Source organism: Sphaeramia orbicularis, chromosome 6 (assembly GCF_902148855.1).
Source record: "Sphaeramia orbicularis chromosome 6, fSphaOr1.1, whole genome shotgun sequence".
Taxonomy (NCBI): domain Eukaryota; kingdom Metazoa; phylum Chordata; class Actinopteri; order Kurtiformes; family Apogonidae; genus Sphaeramia; species Sphaeramia orbicularis.
In genome coordinates, this window is record NC_043962.1 from 18,172,850 (window position 1) to 18,190,349 (window position 17,500).

The following is a 17,500-nucleotide window of genomic DNA, read 5'->3' on the forward strand; positions in this document are numbered from 1 at the left end:
CTGGATAGCTTGCTTACCAAATCCCTCTTTTCAGGTAAAGGCTTGGGTTCTTCCTGTGACTGAAGCTGATTGGCTAACTGTTCAGCCAATGAGCTAACTCCCCCTGTGTACATCCTTACATAGCACTATTGACAGTATTAAGGGGAGAAAAAAAAAAGACAGTTGGACAAACATTAGAGACCAATGGATAAAAAAGGAAAAGATTGATATGAAAAATAATGAAGAGAGTATTATAAAGAAACAGAGGAGTGGGCCAGGAGATCACGCAGCACAGCAACACGTGCTTGGAAAGACAAAGGGTGTGCACAAACAATGGAGTCAGACAGGGCATTTAGACATGACAGAGCAATGTGTACATGCTCGACTGATCAAGCGTTCAAAAGTGTGGGCGGCCCCACCTACCAACAAACCAAAAACACATTATAGGAAACGTCCAAAAGCTCCAAAGCACATTTGCTCTCAGTTGAACTAATTATTCCAAGTTGCAATGTTGATTTCCAGTAAAAAAAATAAATAAATAAAAATAAAAAAACTAAACCATTTGAGTTCTATAAGTTCTACACTGTACATATTAACCCATAAAGACCCAGTGCTGTTTTGGTGCCAATTCCCAACTATTTAACCTTTCCTAAGTGATTTATCACCATTTACACCAGTAATTTGTGTTTTTTCAGCGAACATCAGGTATTTTCCTAATTTAAATTTGCTGATCATGTAGATGTTCATAAAAGCTAAGATTAAAGTTTAGGGATATTATATAAGAAACAAAGAAAACTGAAGAAAAAGTGACTTTTTTTTAGTAAACTCTATCATTAACTGAACATAAAACCAAGTGTTTCCATTCACTGTCATTGATCCACCGCCATGGGTTTTTACTGGTGAATCAATGTTGTAGAAGACGACGGTGTTTCTACGTTCACTACAAAGCCTCTGAACGTCCAAATGGGTCATATCTGATGACCATGAAAAGATGATAAACTGTATTTTACACCAATTATTTACATGTATTGATAGGATTAATGGATTAACAGGTATTAAACAGATTAGATCAGTAGATGGTTTTGGTTGCCAGTGACTGTTAAGGTCTTTATGGGTTAAAGCAGCGAAGTTAAACTCTATATCTGTCATTCATATGCAAATAGAGGTTCTTTCAATAACAAATAGGAACACAACAAAGAAAGAATCCTATTGGTCGAATTAAAATGAAGAAACCATCTTCAGCCTTAATTCTGATTTACTCTACACCAGGATTAGGCTTCAATCTAAAATCTTTCAAGATTTAAGGCCGTGTAAAATCAAACTAATCTAGATTTAAAAAAAAAAAAAAAAACTCCTGAGTATAAAGCTTGAACACTGTTTACTCAGCTAGTCCCACTACATTACAAAGTTGCTATTCTGCCACAGTTGGAACTGTGCTTGTCAACTCGGGAATTACATTAGATGAGATGTTTCCTGCCAAGCTGTTTTTAGACTCCAAAGCAACTACAAGGGGCTCCCTTGGCTAAAAAAAAAAAAAAAAGGAATAAACATGTAATTCATAACTGAGTTCAAGGATGACCCAACTAAGGCTATTCTGATATATTTACAGTTACAGTCAAAGGGCCTAATTACTCAGCCACACATATTAATCCAAAAAGCCACAGTAAACAAGTGAGAGGCTGCAAATGAGTCGCTCTATGTTTCATAACAAGCGCCAAGCATCAGCATAAACAGTCAGGTGAGCTGAAGTCGTGTTAAGCCACTTCCTCAATCAAAAGTGACACGGTGCAACTTTCTCAAAACACCAAGTGCAGGTGTAGTGTGTTAGCTTCACCGCACTCCGTTTCCTTCGAGTGTGAAATGACTACCTGTCTCAAAGCCTCAGAGGGGGGAGAATCGGGGGGACACTGGGCTCGGGCCAGGTACCACTGGTCCATAAAAAAACGGGAGGGTTTTTTCTTAGGCTCCATGAAGAGGAGGGAGAAAGGAGAGTAGTTAGACGAGCTGTAATATTATAGTTTTGTAAAAATGTAAATGAGAAGCTGCAAAGTTACCTAGTTAACAACTGATGAACTTAATATGGTGTGACTATCTAACAGACCTGGTTCTCATTTGGATGCTAATATGTTAGCAATAGGGATGTAACGATTACCGGTATCACGATAAACCGTGGTAAAATTCTCGCTGGTTAGTATTACCATTTAAATTCTAATTATCATGATAACCGTGTTTGATTACCGCACTTTGAAAACTCACGGTACTGCACATTTCCTGGAGAAGCAGCATCTATCTAGCTATCTATCTATCTATGAAAAAGAAACTACGACAACACAAATTTGATCTGGAAAATGGTCAAACAGTGGCCATAAGGTGATATCTTTAATGCACATTTGTATGTTTGATGTTTACATGTTAATATTTGAATGTTTCTGCCAACAGAAAGTACATTGTGGCTATTATTCTATTTTATTTTATTTTTTTTGTATTTTTTTTTACAAAATACAATTTGGTTACATTATTTCAGTGTGTATATAAGTATAAATACCGTGACAATAATCATAACCATGATAATTTTGGTCATAATAACCGTGATATGAAATGTTCATATCATTACATCCCTAGTTAGCAAACAACATGCTAACATAAACGAACACTGTCTGTGCCATTATGCTAGCACATGTTTCACTACAGCTACTTTTTAATGACAATTTCAAGTAAATTTGTACTTTATTATTTTCATTCATTTTCTTTTTAAAATAACATTACTCTCATCTCCTGTAAGTTTTACCAGCTTAATACAATGCTCATCTATTTTTAGTATATATATACACTATGAGGGCAAAAGTATTGGAACATATTAAATCCAGGTGTTTCTTTGCTAACGGAGCCGTGGGATATAAAACTGAAAATAACAAACAAAAACAATAAATAACACTGCAATAAATGTGTTTAAATCATAGGTATGATATGTCCCAGTATTTTTGTCCACATAGTGTATGGTATGTTTTTAATAAATCAACATTAGTCATTCCATACTTCCATCTTAAATCCAAACGTGAACAAGCTTATGTGGTTTTAGCACCAACTTTATAATAATAGTTTTAAAGCACCCTTTAACATACATAAGAAAACCCGTGTCTTAAAGGGTGCTGTATTAATTATTAAATGTTTTTGCATCATTAAATGTACCTCCATTTAGAATTAAGAGCTGCTTTTTGTGTTTGTTTTTCAAAATAAAGGCTTTTTTAATCAACTGGGTGATTCATCTTTAACTACTTTAACAAAAAACATCTGTTATATCTGTCATTATGTTACTTAAACTGTAGATTTACATTCTGCCGCTAAAAGGTTAAGCTGTTCTAATAAGATCATCCTCTCAAAACATTGCATGTTTATACGATAGACTGATAAATAACCATCTGAATTATGATGAAATTTCACCTGTGGTCTCCTTGGTTTTCCCTCAAACTGAGAGGCGAGTTGCTCAGCCCTCTCCTGAATACTAAGCACATATATGGGCGTTTGGTCCTCAGAGAGCATAGGCCTTACTGACTCCTGCAGAGAAATACATGATTCAATAAAAAAAGGTCATATGAGAAAAAAAAAATTGAATTGTTTCTTGTGTTTTCATGGTTTTTACAAAAAAAAAAAAAAACTCCCATCCAAAAGCTTGTAATTGTGGTTAAAGCCATAGATGATTTGTTAGCGATTGTTTTCAGAATTTCAGCTAGTATCCTTTAATTTAAACTGTCTAAACGGTAATACAAGCCTGAATGAGTAAACTATGACAGCAATGCCCTGCAGTTAGTAAAGGAACCAAGCGGAAATATGATCCCATCTGCAAAACAACAGTGACTTTGAGATAAATAAACACAACCAGAACAAGCTTAACTAAGTCTGCAAAAAAGGTCCTGTAATCTGAGTAAAAACCTCCGAAAGGTGTTGTTTTTCAGTACATCACCTGATGATATCTTAGAGTCTTATTCCACACTGTGAAAAAACAACCCTGACCTTTCTGGAAGAATCAGGTGAGGAGACTGGAGAGCCAGGACACTCAGTCAGGCCTCGTGACATGTACCACTGCTCTAAAAAGAAGCGTGATGGCTTTTTCTTTGGCTCCAGGGGGAAAAAAAGGGGCATGGCATGTTATTCCCATTAATAATTGATATATATTCATGTACCTCTAAAGCACAGGTGTCAAACATAAGGCCCGCAGGCCAAAGCCGGCCCTAAAAAGGGTCTAATCCAGCCCATGTGATAAATTTATGAAATGTGAAAATTTCACCTAAGATACTAAGAATTATTTTACTTCAGGTGGCAAATTTAACCCAATTCAATCTCAAATGGGTCAGATACTATCATAATAACCTATAAATGATTTGAACTGTAATTTTTTATCTTTGATTTAGTGTTTAAAAAAAAAAGAGAAACAGTAAAATTACATGAGTGTTCACATTTACAAACTATCCTTCACAAAAAAAAAAAAACCTGAACAAATATGAATAAACTGAAATGTCCTGAGAGAAGTAAGAGCAATTTTTATATAATGTGTGTTACTAAATGTTTTGTGTATTTGTAGATCCGCTGTGATCTATAAGTTGTAAGTGTAAGTGATAAACTGAGGCATAATATTGTTCAAATTGCACTTATTTTTCTGAATAAATTTTAGTTTGTTCATGGTTGTTCATGTTATTCACATTTTTTTAAAGGATAGTTTGTCGATGTAAACATATTCTTCATGTAATTTTACTTTTTTCACCCTAAAACATAGTGAAAAGTCTGGAGTTGACGTTTTTTAAAATATTATTATGTTATGATTTTTGTGGTCTGCTCACTTCAGGTCAGATTGTGCTAAATGTGGCCCCAGAACTAAAATGGGTTTGACACCCCTGCTCTAAAGGGTTACTGTATGTGAAATTTCCATCTGAAATAAAAGTCAGCACTAGAAACAATGTCCACACAAAGATGTCCATGCATGGTGTTCACCTTTGGAGGTTTGTCCTTGCCCTTAAACCTAGAGATTAAGCGTTCAGCTCTCTCCTGTATACCGGGTATGCGAATGGGTCCTGGATCTGTGAGATGCAACGGCTTCCACTCCTGCCAAGGAAGCTCTAATGAGATTTTTATCTCTATACAGAGGTCTATTCAAAGCTCAATTCAATAGTCAAGCATATTCTTATTAAAAATCCCAATATAAGATGACACAGAGACAAGCCGGATGCAAATCCATGCAATCACTCATTTACTCTACCCGCTGTTTTTCAGGTATCTCGTAGTATTCGAGTTCCTCTTCATCTGAAGATATACCCAAATGCTTTGAAGCAAAAATGAACAGACACATGTTGTATTAACACAGTTCCTTGATGACTGTTGAGCTACAAAATAACTGGAAATAACTGGATATTACTACAGTCCCTGACAGTAACATGCAGTAATATGCAGTAGTCTATGCCAGGGGTGTCAAACTCATTTTCTTTCAGGGGCCATATTCAGCCCGATTTGATCTCAAGTGGGCCGGACCAATAATGGCATAATAACTTATAAATAATGACAACTCCAAATTTTTGTCTTTGTTTTAGTGCAAAAAAAACCCATTAAATTATGAAAATACTTACTTTTATAAACTATCCAAACAAAAAAGATGTGAATAACTTGAAAAAACTGAAATTTCTTAAGAAAAATACGTGCAATTTTAACAATATTATGCCTCACTTATCATTTTTACATGTACATTATGGATTGGATCTACAAAGACACTAAATACTTTGTAACAGGCAGAAAATGGTTAAAATTGTGCTTAATTTTCTTTAGACATTTCAGGTTGTTCATATGTGTTCAGGTTATTCACATTTTATTGTTACAGGATAGTTTGTAAATGTAAATATTTTCATAATTTAATGTTATTTTTTGCACTAAAACAAAGATAAACATTTGAAGTTGTCATTATTTACAGACATTATGTAATGTTTTTGTTTTTTTTTCCCCCACATCAAATCAAGAAGAAAATATGGAGTCATTATTTTTTGTAGGTTATAATGCTATTATTTTACTGGAGATCATATTGGTCTGTATGTGGAACCGGAAATAAAATTAGTTTGACAGCACATTGCAAATTCATCTCACGGGCTGGATTGGAACCTTTGGCGGGCCGCATTTGGCCCCCGGGCCACTTGATTGACACCCCTGGTCTATGCATATTTACAAATAATAAATTGCTCTTTTCAAGACACAAAATGTAAAGTGCTTTACATTTTTGATCCATTCGCTCTCACATTCACACTGGTAGCGGTAAACTATATTTGTATCCACAGCTGCACCAAATAGCCCCTCCAACCACCACCAAACATTCAAATGCATTCATACACCAGTGTGAGTGACAAGGTCGGCACATGACTGAGACCAAGTGGGATTCGAACCTCCAACCCTTCGGTTATTGGATGACCCGCTCTACCTTCTGAGCCATGGCCGCCCCACAAACCTCCACATCTCAACAACATACCCCACTGCATGAAAACAAGCAGCTCCTCTGGTAATGACATGGACTACCCATTCACAGGAAAACAAACAAGACTCTAACCCCCATAAGAAAGTTCACTTTGAGAGATGCAGGATTTTGTGTCTGTTTACACTTAACACGAGCAGGTCAAGTCAGAGGTACACCTCATACATAATAAGGACAGTCTTTTTTGGATAAGAAAAACAGGGTGAGACTAAGGGGAGACCAGTTTTTGGCAGGAAACAGACACACACAGACAGACAGATAGAGCAGACTGTGCGTCACCTCTGAGTGAAGAGAGAGCGAGGAAGTGGAGGAGGAGGAAGGGAGTAGAATGGTTTTCTTTGGGCAGCTCCGAGAGCCTGAGCTGGACAGTTGGTCTGCACCACTTCTGGCCTTGAAAGATGAGTGACAGATGAGTGAACAGCAGATTAAGCAGAAGATGATGGGAATGATGATGAAAAAAGTTGAGCCAGTGCTAAAAATAAACATGATTACTCCTAGTTGATAGCAGACTTGCAATGCTTTGAAAAGATTAAAAGCAAATGAAAACAGATATTTCAAGTAAATACAGCATGTATTTCTGTACATACAAACATTAATAATCCCATGAGTTAAAAGAATTAGTGTCCTGTCCCACTGCAACTGGGTTAGGGTTACTTATACTACAAGTTAGCAGTTAGCAAAACTGAAACACCTAATGTAGAGCTACAGTAAAAAAATAAAATAAAATAAAAACGATATACAGAAACACATTATCTATCTATCCACAAAACTTGCAGTGAAACCAAATGAAGAGAAAAATAAAATTAAAAAAAAATAAAAAAAAATTTTTTAAAAAATGAGACAAAGGACTTAATCTTAAGCCTCCACTCTTATCATTCAACAGAGGAAGAAGTATTTTGGATTAGCAGGAGTATTTCTAGCCTTCATGACTAATTTGATAAACAGCTCAACCTACAATGAAAAAACTGGAAATGAAAGTGAAATAAATCCCTTCAAAACAGGGGCGTTTAAGGCTTAAAGTCAATGATTCTGATTTGAATACAAAGACCAAAAGAAAAAAACATCTTTCTTAACATCAGCAAAAGAAAACTAGTGTTGGCACTGATTTGTGCTGAATGTTATTCAAATGAAGAATAGCAGAATAGCAGGTTATCAGCTGGACTTCTACTGACAGAGGAGAGGTGAATGCAGCACTGGGACTAACGTCTACCTAAGGGTGAGGTCAAGGGTGTCACAGATGGACAGCCCACTACTTTTTGATTCGCAGTTTTTGAACCAGACAAGTTTAAGACAAATATTACACATAATTGGAAAGGTCTAAATATGATATTAAACATACTCAAAGGGAAAAAATTAGTTTCAAATATATTTAAATAAAAAAATATCAAAAACTACTGCGTCATGGATGGACAAAAAAATTAACGTCTATTTTTTGCAAGAATTACAACGTTCTCAAAAGTGACATTTTCATTCTAAAATGTATCCAGTGTATACCTTAAACCCTCTATTTTACAACCTAATTATTGGTTAGAGGAAAAAAATATTTTATCATGCCTAAATAGTAAGAGTTTTGACAAATGGCAGTGTCACGGATGGACAACAAAAGTAACTATCAAATTGAACATTTTTTATTTCAATTATCAATATCATATACATTTTTTTTAATAATATTTACAACATACAAATAATATTAACATTGGATTCAAATGTATTTTCCATAGATATATGTTTTTACTAATTTCAAACACTATGTTTAGAATATGACATAAATAATATTATAGTCAAATATCAATGTATTTGGAGCAAATTTTGCTTATTTATGAGTTTATAAAATGAACCCAGAACGATGGCAGAAAACTGTCACTTTCCAAACATTCACACATAAAACTCCTTCACATTTTTTTTCTCATTTCAAAATACATTTTCCTGAAACTATAAGTAATTACCTACCCAAAAATATAACTTTGGCGTAGATTATTGTAATTTAATTTTTTTGACCAGATGTTAACCGTCCCTTGACTTTGCCCATTAGCAGAAGGTCTGTGCAGTTGACACAAGCTAGACGAACAGGGCTGGTTTGTAAAAATACAATGTGCTTGTATCTAGTTATTCTATGACAAAACACAGAAGGAAGGAAAACTTGGACATCTAACTACTGCTTCTTCTGTGCTTACATTGTGTTTTAAATGTCACAGCTACATGTCAGTTACAAGCTTTTAAGAGTCTGACCATAATGGTTCTCATCTGACAAGACCAAACTACAACATGTGGGCGATTACAAGCTTTTGCCTTTTATTTTTAAAGTGGAAGAACATGGCAGTTCTTGCACTCTGTCTTGCAGCAGGTCATAATCAGAGTCACTGTTAAAACAAGCCTCATTTGACTTATCAACCGGCTTTTTTTTTTTTTCTTCTAAACTGTAGTCAATAATTGTCTGTGCGGGGGTTGAATGTGGACTTAATGGGATGTGAAGGGACTGTTGGAGTGGAGCACTACTGGGCTAGCATTGCTAACCATACCTGCTCCCCTCTGGGCAGCGTCTGACACCTGATCATTTCTTTGTAGCGAATGCTGAGCTGCTCCTGCTGCTGTGTACGTCTCTGAACCAGGACAGGAAGGAAGAGAGACCATGATGGCGTCACTTTCCTGTATCTTGCATGCACAATCTCACGTAAAATCATTAATCCAAGCTATTTGGAACACAGATTAAAACGATACCACTCAAAAATCCACCAGGCACCTGAGCTACGGAGTTAATTCTCCCAAAATCTCACACATCAGATCAGAGGATACTTCAGGGTTTCACAGATCAAAAGAAAGCTACACGATTACTATGACACACCAAAGGTTAGATGAGCTAACTCTAATGGTTAGTCTAAAAGGGGCGGAGCTCTTTTCCTCTTTACCTTTCTCCATGCTGGGACAGGTGCAAGGCGTACTGGTTCATTCACAGGGGTTATGGGTTGAATAGGGGGCAAAATGCAGTCCAGATTGGGCAGAGAGTCCCCCTTTGAGGCCAGATACAGATGAGCACGGCCAGTAAGAGGCCAAGTACCATGCAATAGATCATGAAACAGTCCATGATGATGAGTGGAGATAAGGAAAAAGAAACAGGAAAAAAAGGAAGAGAATTTATGAGTGGACAGAGTCACTGGAAGGAAAATATGCAGTCAAATAAGGAAATGTTGGGAGAAGATGTGTAACACTAATAATATAACTCAAAACATTAGAGTAAATGCCATGCAAAAGGTAGATGAACAACAGGTGGAAAGAGAAGGGAAATGGTGTAGGATATCTCCCCCCAAACCTTCAGCGATTCTTTGAAATCCTCAAAACCATATCCTCGTACTTTTAAGGATGTATAATATGTAACACATATGAAGAAATTTACATGTGTTAATCACAATTTTACAGTCGTAGAAAAATTATTAGACCACCAAGTCATCAAAAACAATGGTTATGCAATCAAGTACTAACTCCTGTGTGTATCATGTGACTAAAACAGGCAGAAAAGAAAACATGGAATGTCTAAAAGCACTGTTTTTGGCATAACAAAGCCATAGCTATTGATGTAAGAACTGAAGGGATTTTGGTTATTATCAAGAAAACCATGGAAAATGTCTAGATATCAGCTTTTAAATTAAACTCTTATGAGCTATTTTTATTGTTATCATTATATTTGCCCAAACAAATGTACCTTTAGTTGTACCAAGCATTAAAATGAACAAGAAATTGAAGAAAACAAGGGTGGTCTAATAATTTTTTCACGACTGTATGTGTGAAACATTACATCATGCCCTAATAAACGAGCACTTTCCTGACTTTCTTGGTTGCCTTTGTCCTCAACAGCCTCTACACTGACTTCTATGTACCGGAAAATCCAAAAGATAATATTCACTCCTGCATGCCTCAATGTCTTTCTTCTGTTCCTCTGCAGCAGCAACAGTGTACAAAATGAGCTACTGTTAACCAACATTAACAAACAACCAGCTCCCAACATATAAAGACCGCACATAAGCACAAAAGAACGTGCAAATGTTACATATTGTACCTTTAAAACATAACTTATTCAGCTTCTGGCAGTAACATAATAATAAAATCATTTATTTGTCCATTTAATCTGCCACCACAGACTAAAAAAAAGCAATGTCAAGAAGTAAGATCTATACAAAAGAATACCAAAGCAGATGAAACAAGTAACAAAACATAATCTTAAACAGAAATACTTGGGGATTGTCTTTGTCTGCATCAACAATACTGTCTAGTGTTCCAGGATCCCACTTCTCCCTCCCACTACCCTGTTGCTCCTCAGTGTCAAGCAAACCAAAGGCCTGTGAACCAGTTCACCCGAGCCCTGTAAGCCCAGTCAGCACTGGAAGACCGCCTACAAGACCTAAGAACAATACCCGGTCTGACCAAAATTAGCATTGCTCATTAATACAGTAGCCTACAGCTCATCCATCATGAGACATCATAAGACTAAAAGCTCAGAAACAGAACATGAAACCTACACAATCATCAAATTCTTCACTGAAGTGAGCAAAAATAATCTCATCTTCAACAGGGTCAAAACACGCTATTCGAAATCTCTCTCACGGGACATTTTCAAGACGTTTTTGACAGATTAGTGTTGCTAAATGACCTATATTTTTACTTTTAAATTCATTTTTGCTTTAGTTGGACCATAATGGATTATCCAAAACAAGGAGCTAGTTTATACTGAAATAAATGTTGGAATGGCTATCAATTAAAGTTCAATCTCTGATGGGACATTACTGTGTTTTGACCCAACAACGTCCTTAAGGAACATCAATGTCATCGCTTTTCTGTGGTATTGTCGTCCATCGGTGGAAAAAGAGCCATGTGATTTTTTTTTCTCCATACCTGTCTCTTGAGTCCGGTTGGCTGTGCTGGAGCATTCTCCTCAAACTTGGCGAGCAGCTGGGTGGCCATGACCTTGACTTTGTTGTGGTTCCCCACAGCAGCAGAGTCCATCTTTCTCTCAGACAGGATTGCGGGGACAGAAGGCCTGTCGTCGCGACCGGTCCTTAAAACCTCCTCCTGTGGGAAAATCGAACCAAGTTACATTGTTTTTTGCCTGTTTCTGTCCGTCTAGTGGGATTAATTAAGTCTGTGTTTGTTGCATAGTCTCAGCCCACTCACACACTAATCACAACCACACATGAAGACACTTTGTTGTTAGAATTACTCACGTCTTCAGACTGACTGGTTTTTCTTCGCTTCCCCAAACCGTCCACATCCTTCTCTTTTTTGTCCTGTTGATGACATACTGAGTTATTTCCACTCCTCAAAAACAATAAATAACTAAAAAGAAGGAACTGTTCAGGGACTGACCTTAGGATTACGTTTCCTTGAGATTGCTATGCTCTGACCAAGTTTGCTTAAGAAGGAGATGGGAGATTTGGTGCTGGCTATCAACGCTGCCTTGTCTTCTGGGCTCAAGTTGTGGTTATCTAAAAACAAAAAGAAAAAAAGCAAGAAAATTAACAGAGAACGAACATAAGCACAAAACTAGAGCACTCTCAACATCTGTGAGAAAATAAAAATGTGTGTTATTATGACACTTCTCGGTGCCAAACAGCCCAACTAACTGTGTTGCCGTCTCTCACCTCCAGGTGGCACTGTGTCCTTAAACATCTCATAGAACTGGCTGAGGTACATGACCATGGAGAGTTTGTCTGGCTCCACCACAGATGACATCTCTTTGCCAGTCATGCAGGGTGAGATTCCGAATTCCTTCTCCGCCACGTCAAAACCTAACTGGTTGTTCTTCTCCTGGTCTTTCTCATCCAGAGAATCAAAGTCACTGAGGGTAGTCAGCAAAGACAGAAAAATAAAAAAGATAAAAAGGCAAGAGAAAAAAAGGATAGGAGAATGAATAAAACCCTGAGGATAAGCTTAAAAATAAGCTGAATAACATAAATGTGAAATGATATAATGAAATAATACAGATATTTATTTGACTGGTAAAGCAAGAAAAACAAACTACTTTTATCTATTTTCCTTTTGTATTAAAACTGGAAAGGTAAAACTAAGTTAAAATCTAAGACTTTGAGCTTTCTCCAACTCCTCAGAGAGTAAAGTATAGACCCAGTCTCCATTTAAGTCCTGCCCACACTGGAGGAAAAAGCAATTCATCGCTCTATGTTGACATCAAATTGCATGAAGATGTCTCTGTCTACTAGCAAAAACTTGAAAACTACTTTAAAGCATCTCTGCAGTGGGATGCACAACCAATAGGTTAAGATGTCATAACTAAGTTTTTCTAGGCTGTTGAGAAGAAAAAAGGCAATGCAAGATGCGAGACATCAGCAGGATGAATGGAAATACTGTTGGATCCTGACGCTCACTGTGCCTTTGAATGCAGGAAGCACTTTATCAGTGCTGGGTCAAGTATCCAAATGTCGGTTATAGGCTACTATATTTCTGTAAGTTAAACTCAAGCATTTTAACAGTATGTAACTTGAGAAGAAAGATATGCTGTAACATTATTATTATGTTACCGTCTCCTACAGCCTATTGCTATATCTTGCTAAGCTAATAAAGAAAGCTAACTTACCCAATAATTTTCATTAAATCTAGGTTTACTGGTCATAAATAAACTAGAATACTAATTTCTTGATGTGCTGTACCCACCTCCTTAGATTTTACTGAAAAACATTACACACAATACATACATTTCTTCCTTGTTCTCAATATCTGTGTAAGATACAGATGAGAAGGAAATATAAAATCGTTTTCAATTACCCTAGACGAATAAAAAATTAATATGTTCCACTTACACTAATTTACAGTGTCCAGTGTAAGTTTCCTCTTTGTAATATTTTTAGCCAACAGCAGGCGCTTTGTTAGCATTAGCCCTTGCATTAGTCCTCCAGTAAACTCAAGAGAGTACATGCAGTACTTAAAGTGTTTCACTATTGATATATATGTATTACATCCGTATCTTATTATGCTCCGATGCACATGAAAGTGACTGCAAATGTGGAAATGTTCTCACAAAGACAAATCTGCGAATTAACTCTCTAATATCAAATTTAATTAACTAAACCAATCTTTATTTTCTATCCAGCAGCTCTACGCTAACCTTTGCTGACACTGAACCTGCATTACTCCGAAGCACTGATGACGAAGGGTTTCTTGCACCGCAGGCTACAGTATATGTTGTGGAAAGCTTTACTGTAAATGTCATTATGCTGCAGCTGAAAATACCATTAACTTTGGCTCATCGATACATCTCCGCAGCACATATAGGCCACTTAAAAGCATTAGCATGAAAGTGCCACATCAGAAACAGAATGGACCTTTTACTCAATCTCCTTTAACCATCCGTCTTGTACATGTGAACATGTGAACACAGTTTCCCATGGGCCTCCCTCCACCCTCTTCCCATCATCTGACTTATAAAGGCAGCAGAGCACAACTGCTGCACTGCACAGAAAAGGTCAGGCAGGACAAAGATACTAATAGCTTATAATGTTAATTGCCATGTTGCCTCCGGAGGGTAACCAAACTACATTAGGCAATGCAGATGGAGACTGTGTTGTTTATAGTGTGTGTGAGGGCAGCAGGAGTGCTTTTATGTGTGTGTGTTTATGTGGGAGGGGACGGGGGGATATAAGGAAGGCTCCCTTAGAGGACTCAAGAGGCTATTACGAATGGTAGCTGTCACCTCATTTACAGTGATGTACAACCCAAAACCAAGGTCCCAACCAGACGATAAACATCATTTGCAACCAACGAACTCACATAAACAAGGCAGCCTGGCCGTTTCATGAACCGCAGCAGTTTTAACCCCTTCACTCAAACCATAATGGGATATGCTTGGCAGAGGCTGCACCTTGTTTTAAATCTCATAAATCACAAAATGAAATTGCCATCTGGAATAATCCATTCAAGCGCTGGCTGATTGCATGTGCATCTTTCAGATACTCACATAAGATCCGGTCGGTATCGGTGGATGAGAGCGCACAGAGCCAGACCACTCTTCCAAGACATGGTAAGGTCTGTTACATTTACATTCCTGTATCCTTCTGTTTGTCTCTGGCACCAGTTCAGCAGCTTACTAGACCGAGCGATGGATTCTGAAAGAGAAAATTAAAGGTTTGATGCTTAAGGAGCAGGCTGAACAAAATCTAGATTAAACGTGGAAGGAAATATAAACTGTTTCTGGGCACAACTGCACATCGCTTGCAGGGCAATCTCATAGCCTTGGGTCAGGCGAGGCTGAGCATAATAACCATAAAGTGGACAATAAAGTTCTCTCATCCATGGCCTCATCAACATCCATGTTAGTACCAGTTTTATCCAGCCAATGAAGAAATATTATGAACCGTGACATGTATAAAAAAAAATAATAAAATAAAATATAACAAACAGGAAAAGGATGCAAATGAGAGGTTAGGACTGGATGCAGAGCTCAGAAGGAACATTTGAAACAACTAGAAGTGACATTTTAACAAAACCAGGGAGTTTATGAATGACAATGTTAGTACAGTTCTGACGCCGCCATCAGTCCAACCACAAAGTTACGTCATTCCACTATTTGTTTGACATTTTCATCCATGAGTACATAGCGGGTAGGCTGTTAAAACTATTAGGAATCCCTGAAAAGCAACACCATGCATTTGGACTGTGTGTTACCTTGCAACTGCTTGTCAAGCAGGCAATTGTCTAGAGTGGAAATATTTCATAATTACATTTCAGTGATTGCACCAAATCCTACACTCATCAATAAGCATAAAAGGGAATGTCTGCAATACTGAAACAGCTTATAGTTTCATTTAGTGTGAATTATTAAAAAAAAAAAAAAATACATACCATTCCTAGCCAACTTGGGTGTTGACGAGTTGATCACATTCTCAATTTCAATGCGCATTTCCCTGGATTCCCCAGTGTCAAAGAGGTGCCGCACCTGCAATATGCACAGGATTATTACAAGCATGACCCTCAAATTAGGGCTGCTCGATTATAGGAAAAAAAAAAAAATCACGATTATTTTAGCAATAATTGAAATCATGATTATTAAAAACGATTATTTGTTAACCTTAAAGTTGTTTATTTTTTTCTTGCAAAACAATGTAAAATATACTCTTTAAACATAAATAAAGCTTTTAACCACTAAAACAAAGTATGTTCACTTTTGTACGAAACAAAAAAATCTTTGAATGCAAATAAGTGTACTGTAAATTCAAGTATGTTTCCTTTTGTAAATAAATAGTGCACTGTAATTAAACTGCTATAGACTTGCCATAGAACTGTAGCAATAAAAAAAAAAAACTCACGTAAAGTGCAAATTATAAATTCAAGTATGTTCAATGTAGTATGAAACAGTAAATTCAGTGGCGTGCCGTGAGGTTTCAGTTCAGGCCTTCTGTATACATCAGCCATCTAGAATACGCACGCTAGGGTTATACGGGTTAGGGTTAGGTTAATACGGGAGTTGCAGCGTGAAGAGATTCGGAGACTGAAGATTGCATTGCGGGCGAAGTTGTAAACGGAGTTGTTTTTATGTGTTTTAGTTTTTCATAAGATTATGATAACGGTGGCGGTGGTTAAACTTTAGATGGTTAAAAAGGTTTGTTGTGTTAGCGGTCAGTGCGGACACAACTACGAAACACTTTTTGCACGTGATGTGTTTTTGCTCTTCGTCTTCTTCATTAAACCCAAAGTGATTCCATACAACTGAATTTGACTTGCCTTTTTTGTTTACCAAGCACTTCTGCTGTGATTCTCCTGCCATTTTTCCAGACCGCTAGGTACAACTTTCCTCTTGGGGTGGACCTGCCGGCTAGCTGGCAGCAGTAGCTTAGAAGGGGGCGGGGCAGAGCAGCTCATGGGAGCTTGCATAATTTTTGTAATCGCTGCGTGTAATAATCGAAATCGTAATCGAATTTCGATTAATTGCACAGCCCTACCTCAAATATCAACTTGCAATTGAGTGACTATTCTTTATGCACATAATAATAATGGATTTGATTACTATATTGCTTTTCAAGGCACCCAAAGTGTTTTACATTATTGATCCATTGTTCATTCACTCTCACATTCACACTCTGGCAGTGGTAAACTACATTTGTAGCCATAGTTGCCCTGGGGTAGGCTGACGGAAGCATGACCGCCAATTCGCGCCAAACAGCCCCTCCAACCACACGTCTGGGACAGAGCAGGATATGAACCACCAGCCCTTCGGTTATTGGACAACCCACTCTACCTTCTGAGCCATGGCTGCCACTAAATATAGATATATATGTACTACAAGGCAAAAGAAGTGCTGCTTTAGAATTTGTGTTGGTCTGAATTTTAATAGCAGGATTTAAATTTTTTTCAGGGAATTTTTACTGGTTCCAAATATTAGCTAGTCTTTTTATTACTGCTCACAGATAGAATGAAAGATGAGAGAATAATGGTGTTTTTGCAAATGATATGCATACACATTCATACACTGAAGGCAAGTTCACAACTGAACTGGCTGACTAGGACAGAGCAGGATTCGAACCACCAACCCTTCAGTTATTGGACGACCCGCTCTACCTCCACCCCCAATGAATGCTGATTTCCACTCACCTGGCTGGGTTTGAGGAAGTTAAGGCTAATGTTGGGATACCGTGTGGTAGGATCCACACTGTACTGACTGAAGTTCTTACTGACGTTTTCTGGTGTCGTCTGAGGAAGAAGGCGATATATACTCTCCCTTAAAAGAAAAGTGAGGAAAAAAATGTATAGTTACAGGTTGATTTTGAGTACCTGAAACAAAACATAATGGGTTACAGTGCCGGCAGATTAAGACACCATGCTAATATTGTTATCAGAGAACACAGGGTTACTGCAGAACAGAGGAGTCACATTCCATCCAGTTCTTATAAAAGCCTCTTATCCCATTAGTACTAGCAGAGGTGGGACATACGAGCACGTTTCCTAGTAAAGCACTTGGAGATAAAAGGGTGTGTTAGAGGAGAGGGAACATGTGCAAATGTGTAAGTTCCTGTGTGTGTGTGT

General features: G+C 37.3%; 1 protein-coding gene across 6 annotated transcripts in view; it reads right to left on the bottom strand.

The window, feature by feature from the left end:
- mical3a (microtubule associated monooxygenase, calponin and LIM domain containing 3a) overlaps positions 1-17,500 on the bottom strand; it is a 148,573-nt gene that overhangs the window by 42,545 nt on the left and 88,528 nt on the right. For 4 of the 6 annotated variants that reach the window (XM_030136913.1, XM_030136915.1, XM_030136916.1 and 1 more), the window contains 12 exons: positions 17,069-17,195; positions 15,323-15,416; positions 15,146-15,175; positions 14,439-14,586; positions 12,112-12,308; positions 11,837-11,955; positions 11,695-11,757; positions 11,366-11,542; positions 9,388-9,489; positions 9,001-9,081; positions 6,761-6,871; positions 18-125 (listed from right to left, as the gene is read on the bottom strand). In XM_030136913.1, coding sequence (XP_029992773.1) covers positions 18-125; positions 6,761-6,871; positions 9,001-9,081; positions 9,388-9,489; positions 11,366-11,542; positions 11,695-11,757; positions 11,837-11,955; positions 12,112-12,308; positions 14,439-14,586; positions 15,146-15,175; positions 15,323-15,416; positions 17,069-17,195 — 1,357 coding nt within the window. The remainder of the gene's footprint in view (positions 1-17; positions 126-6,760; positions 6,872-9,000; positions 9,082-9,387; positions 9,490-11,365; positions 11,543-11,694; positions 11,758-11,836; positions 11,956-12,111; positions 12,309-14,438; positions 14,587-15,145; positions 15,176-15,322; positions 15,417-17,068; positions 17,196-17,500) is intronic. The other 2 variants (XM_030136919.1, XM_030136918.1) reach the window with 1 other exon arrangement.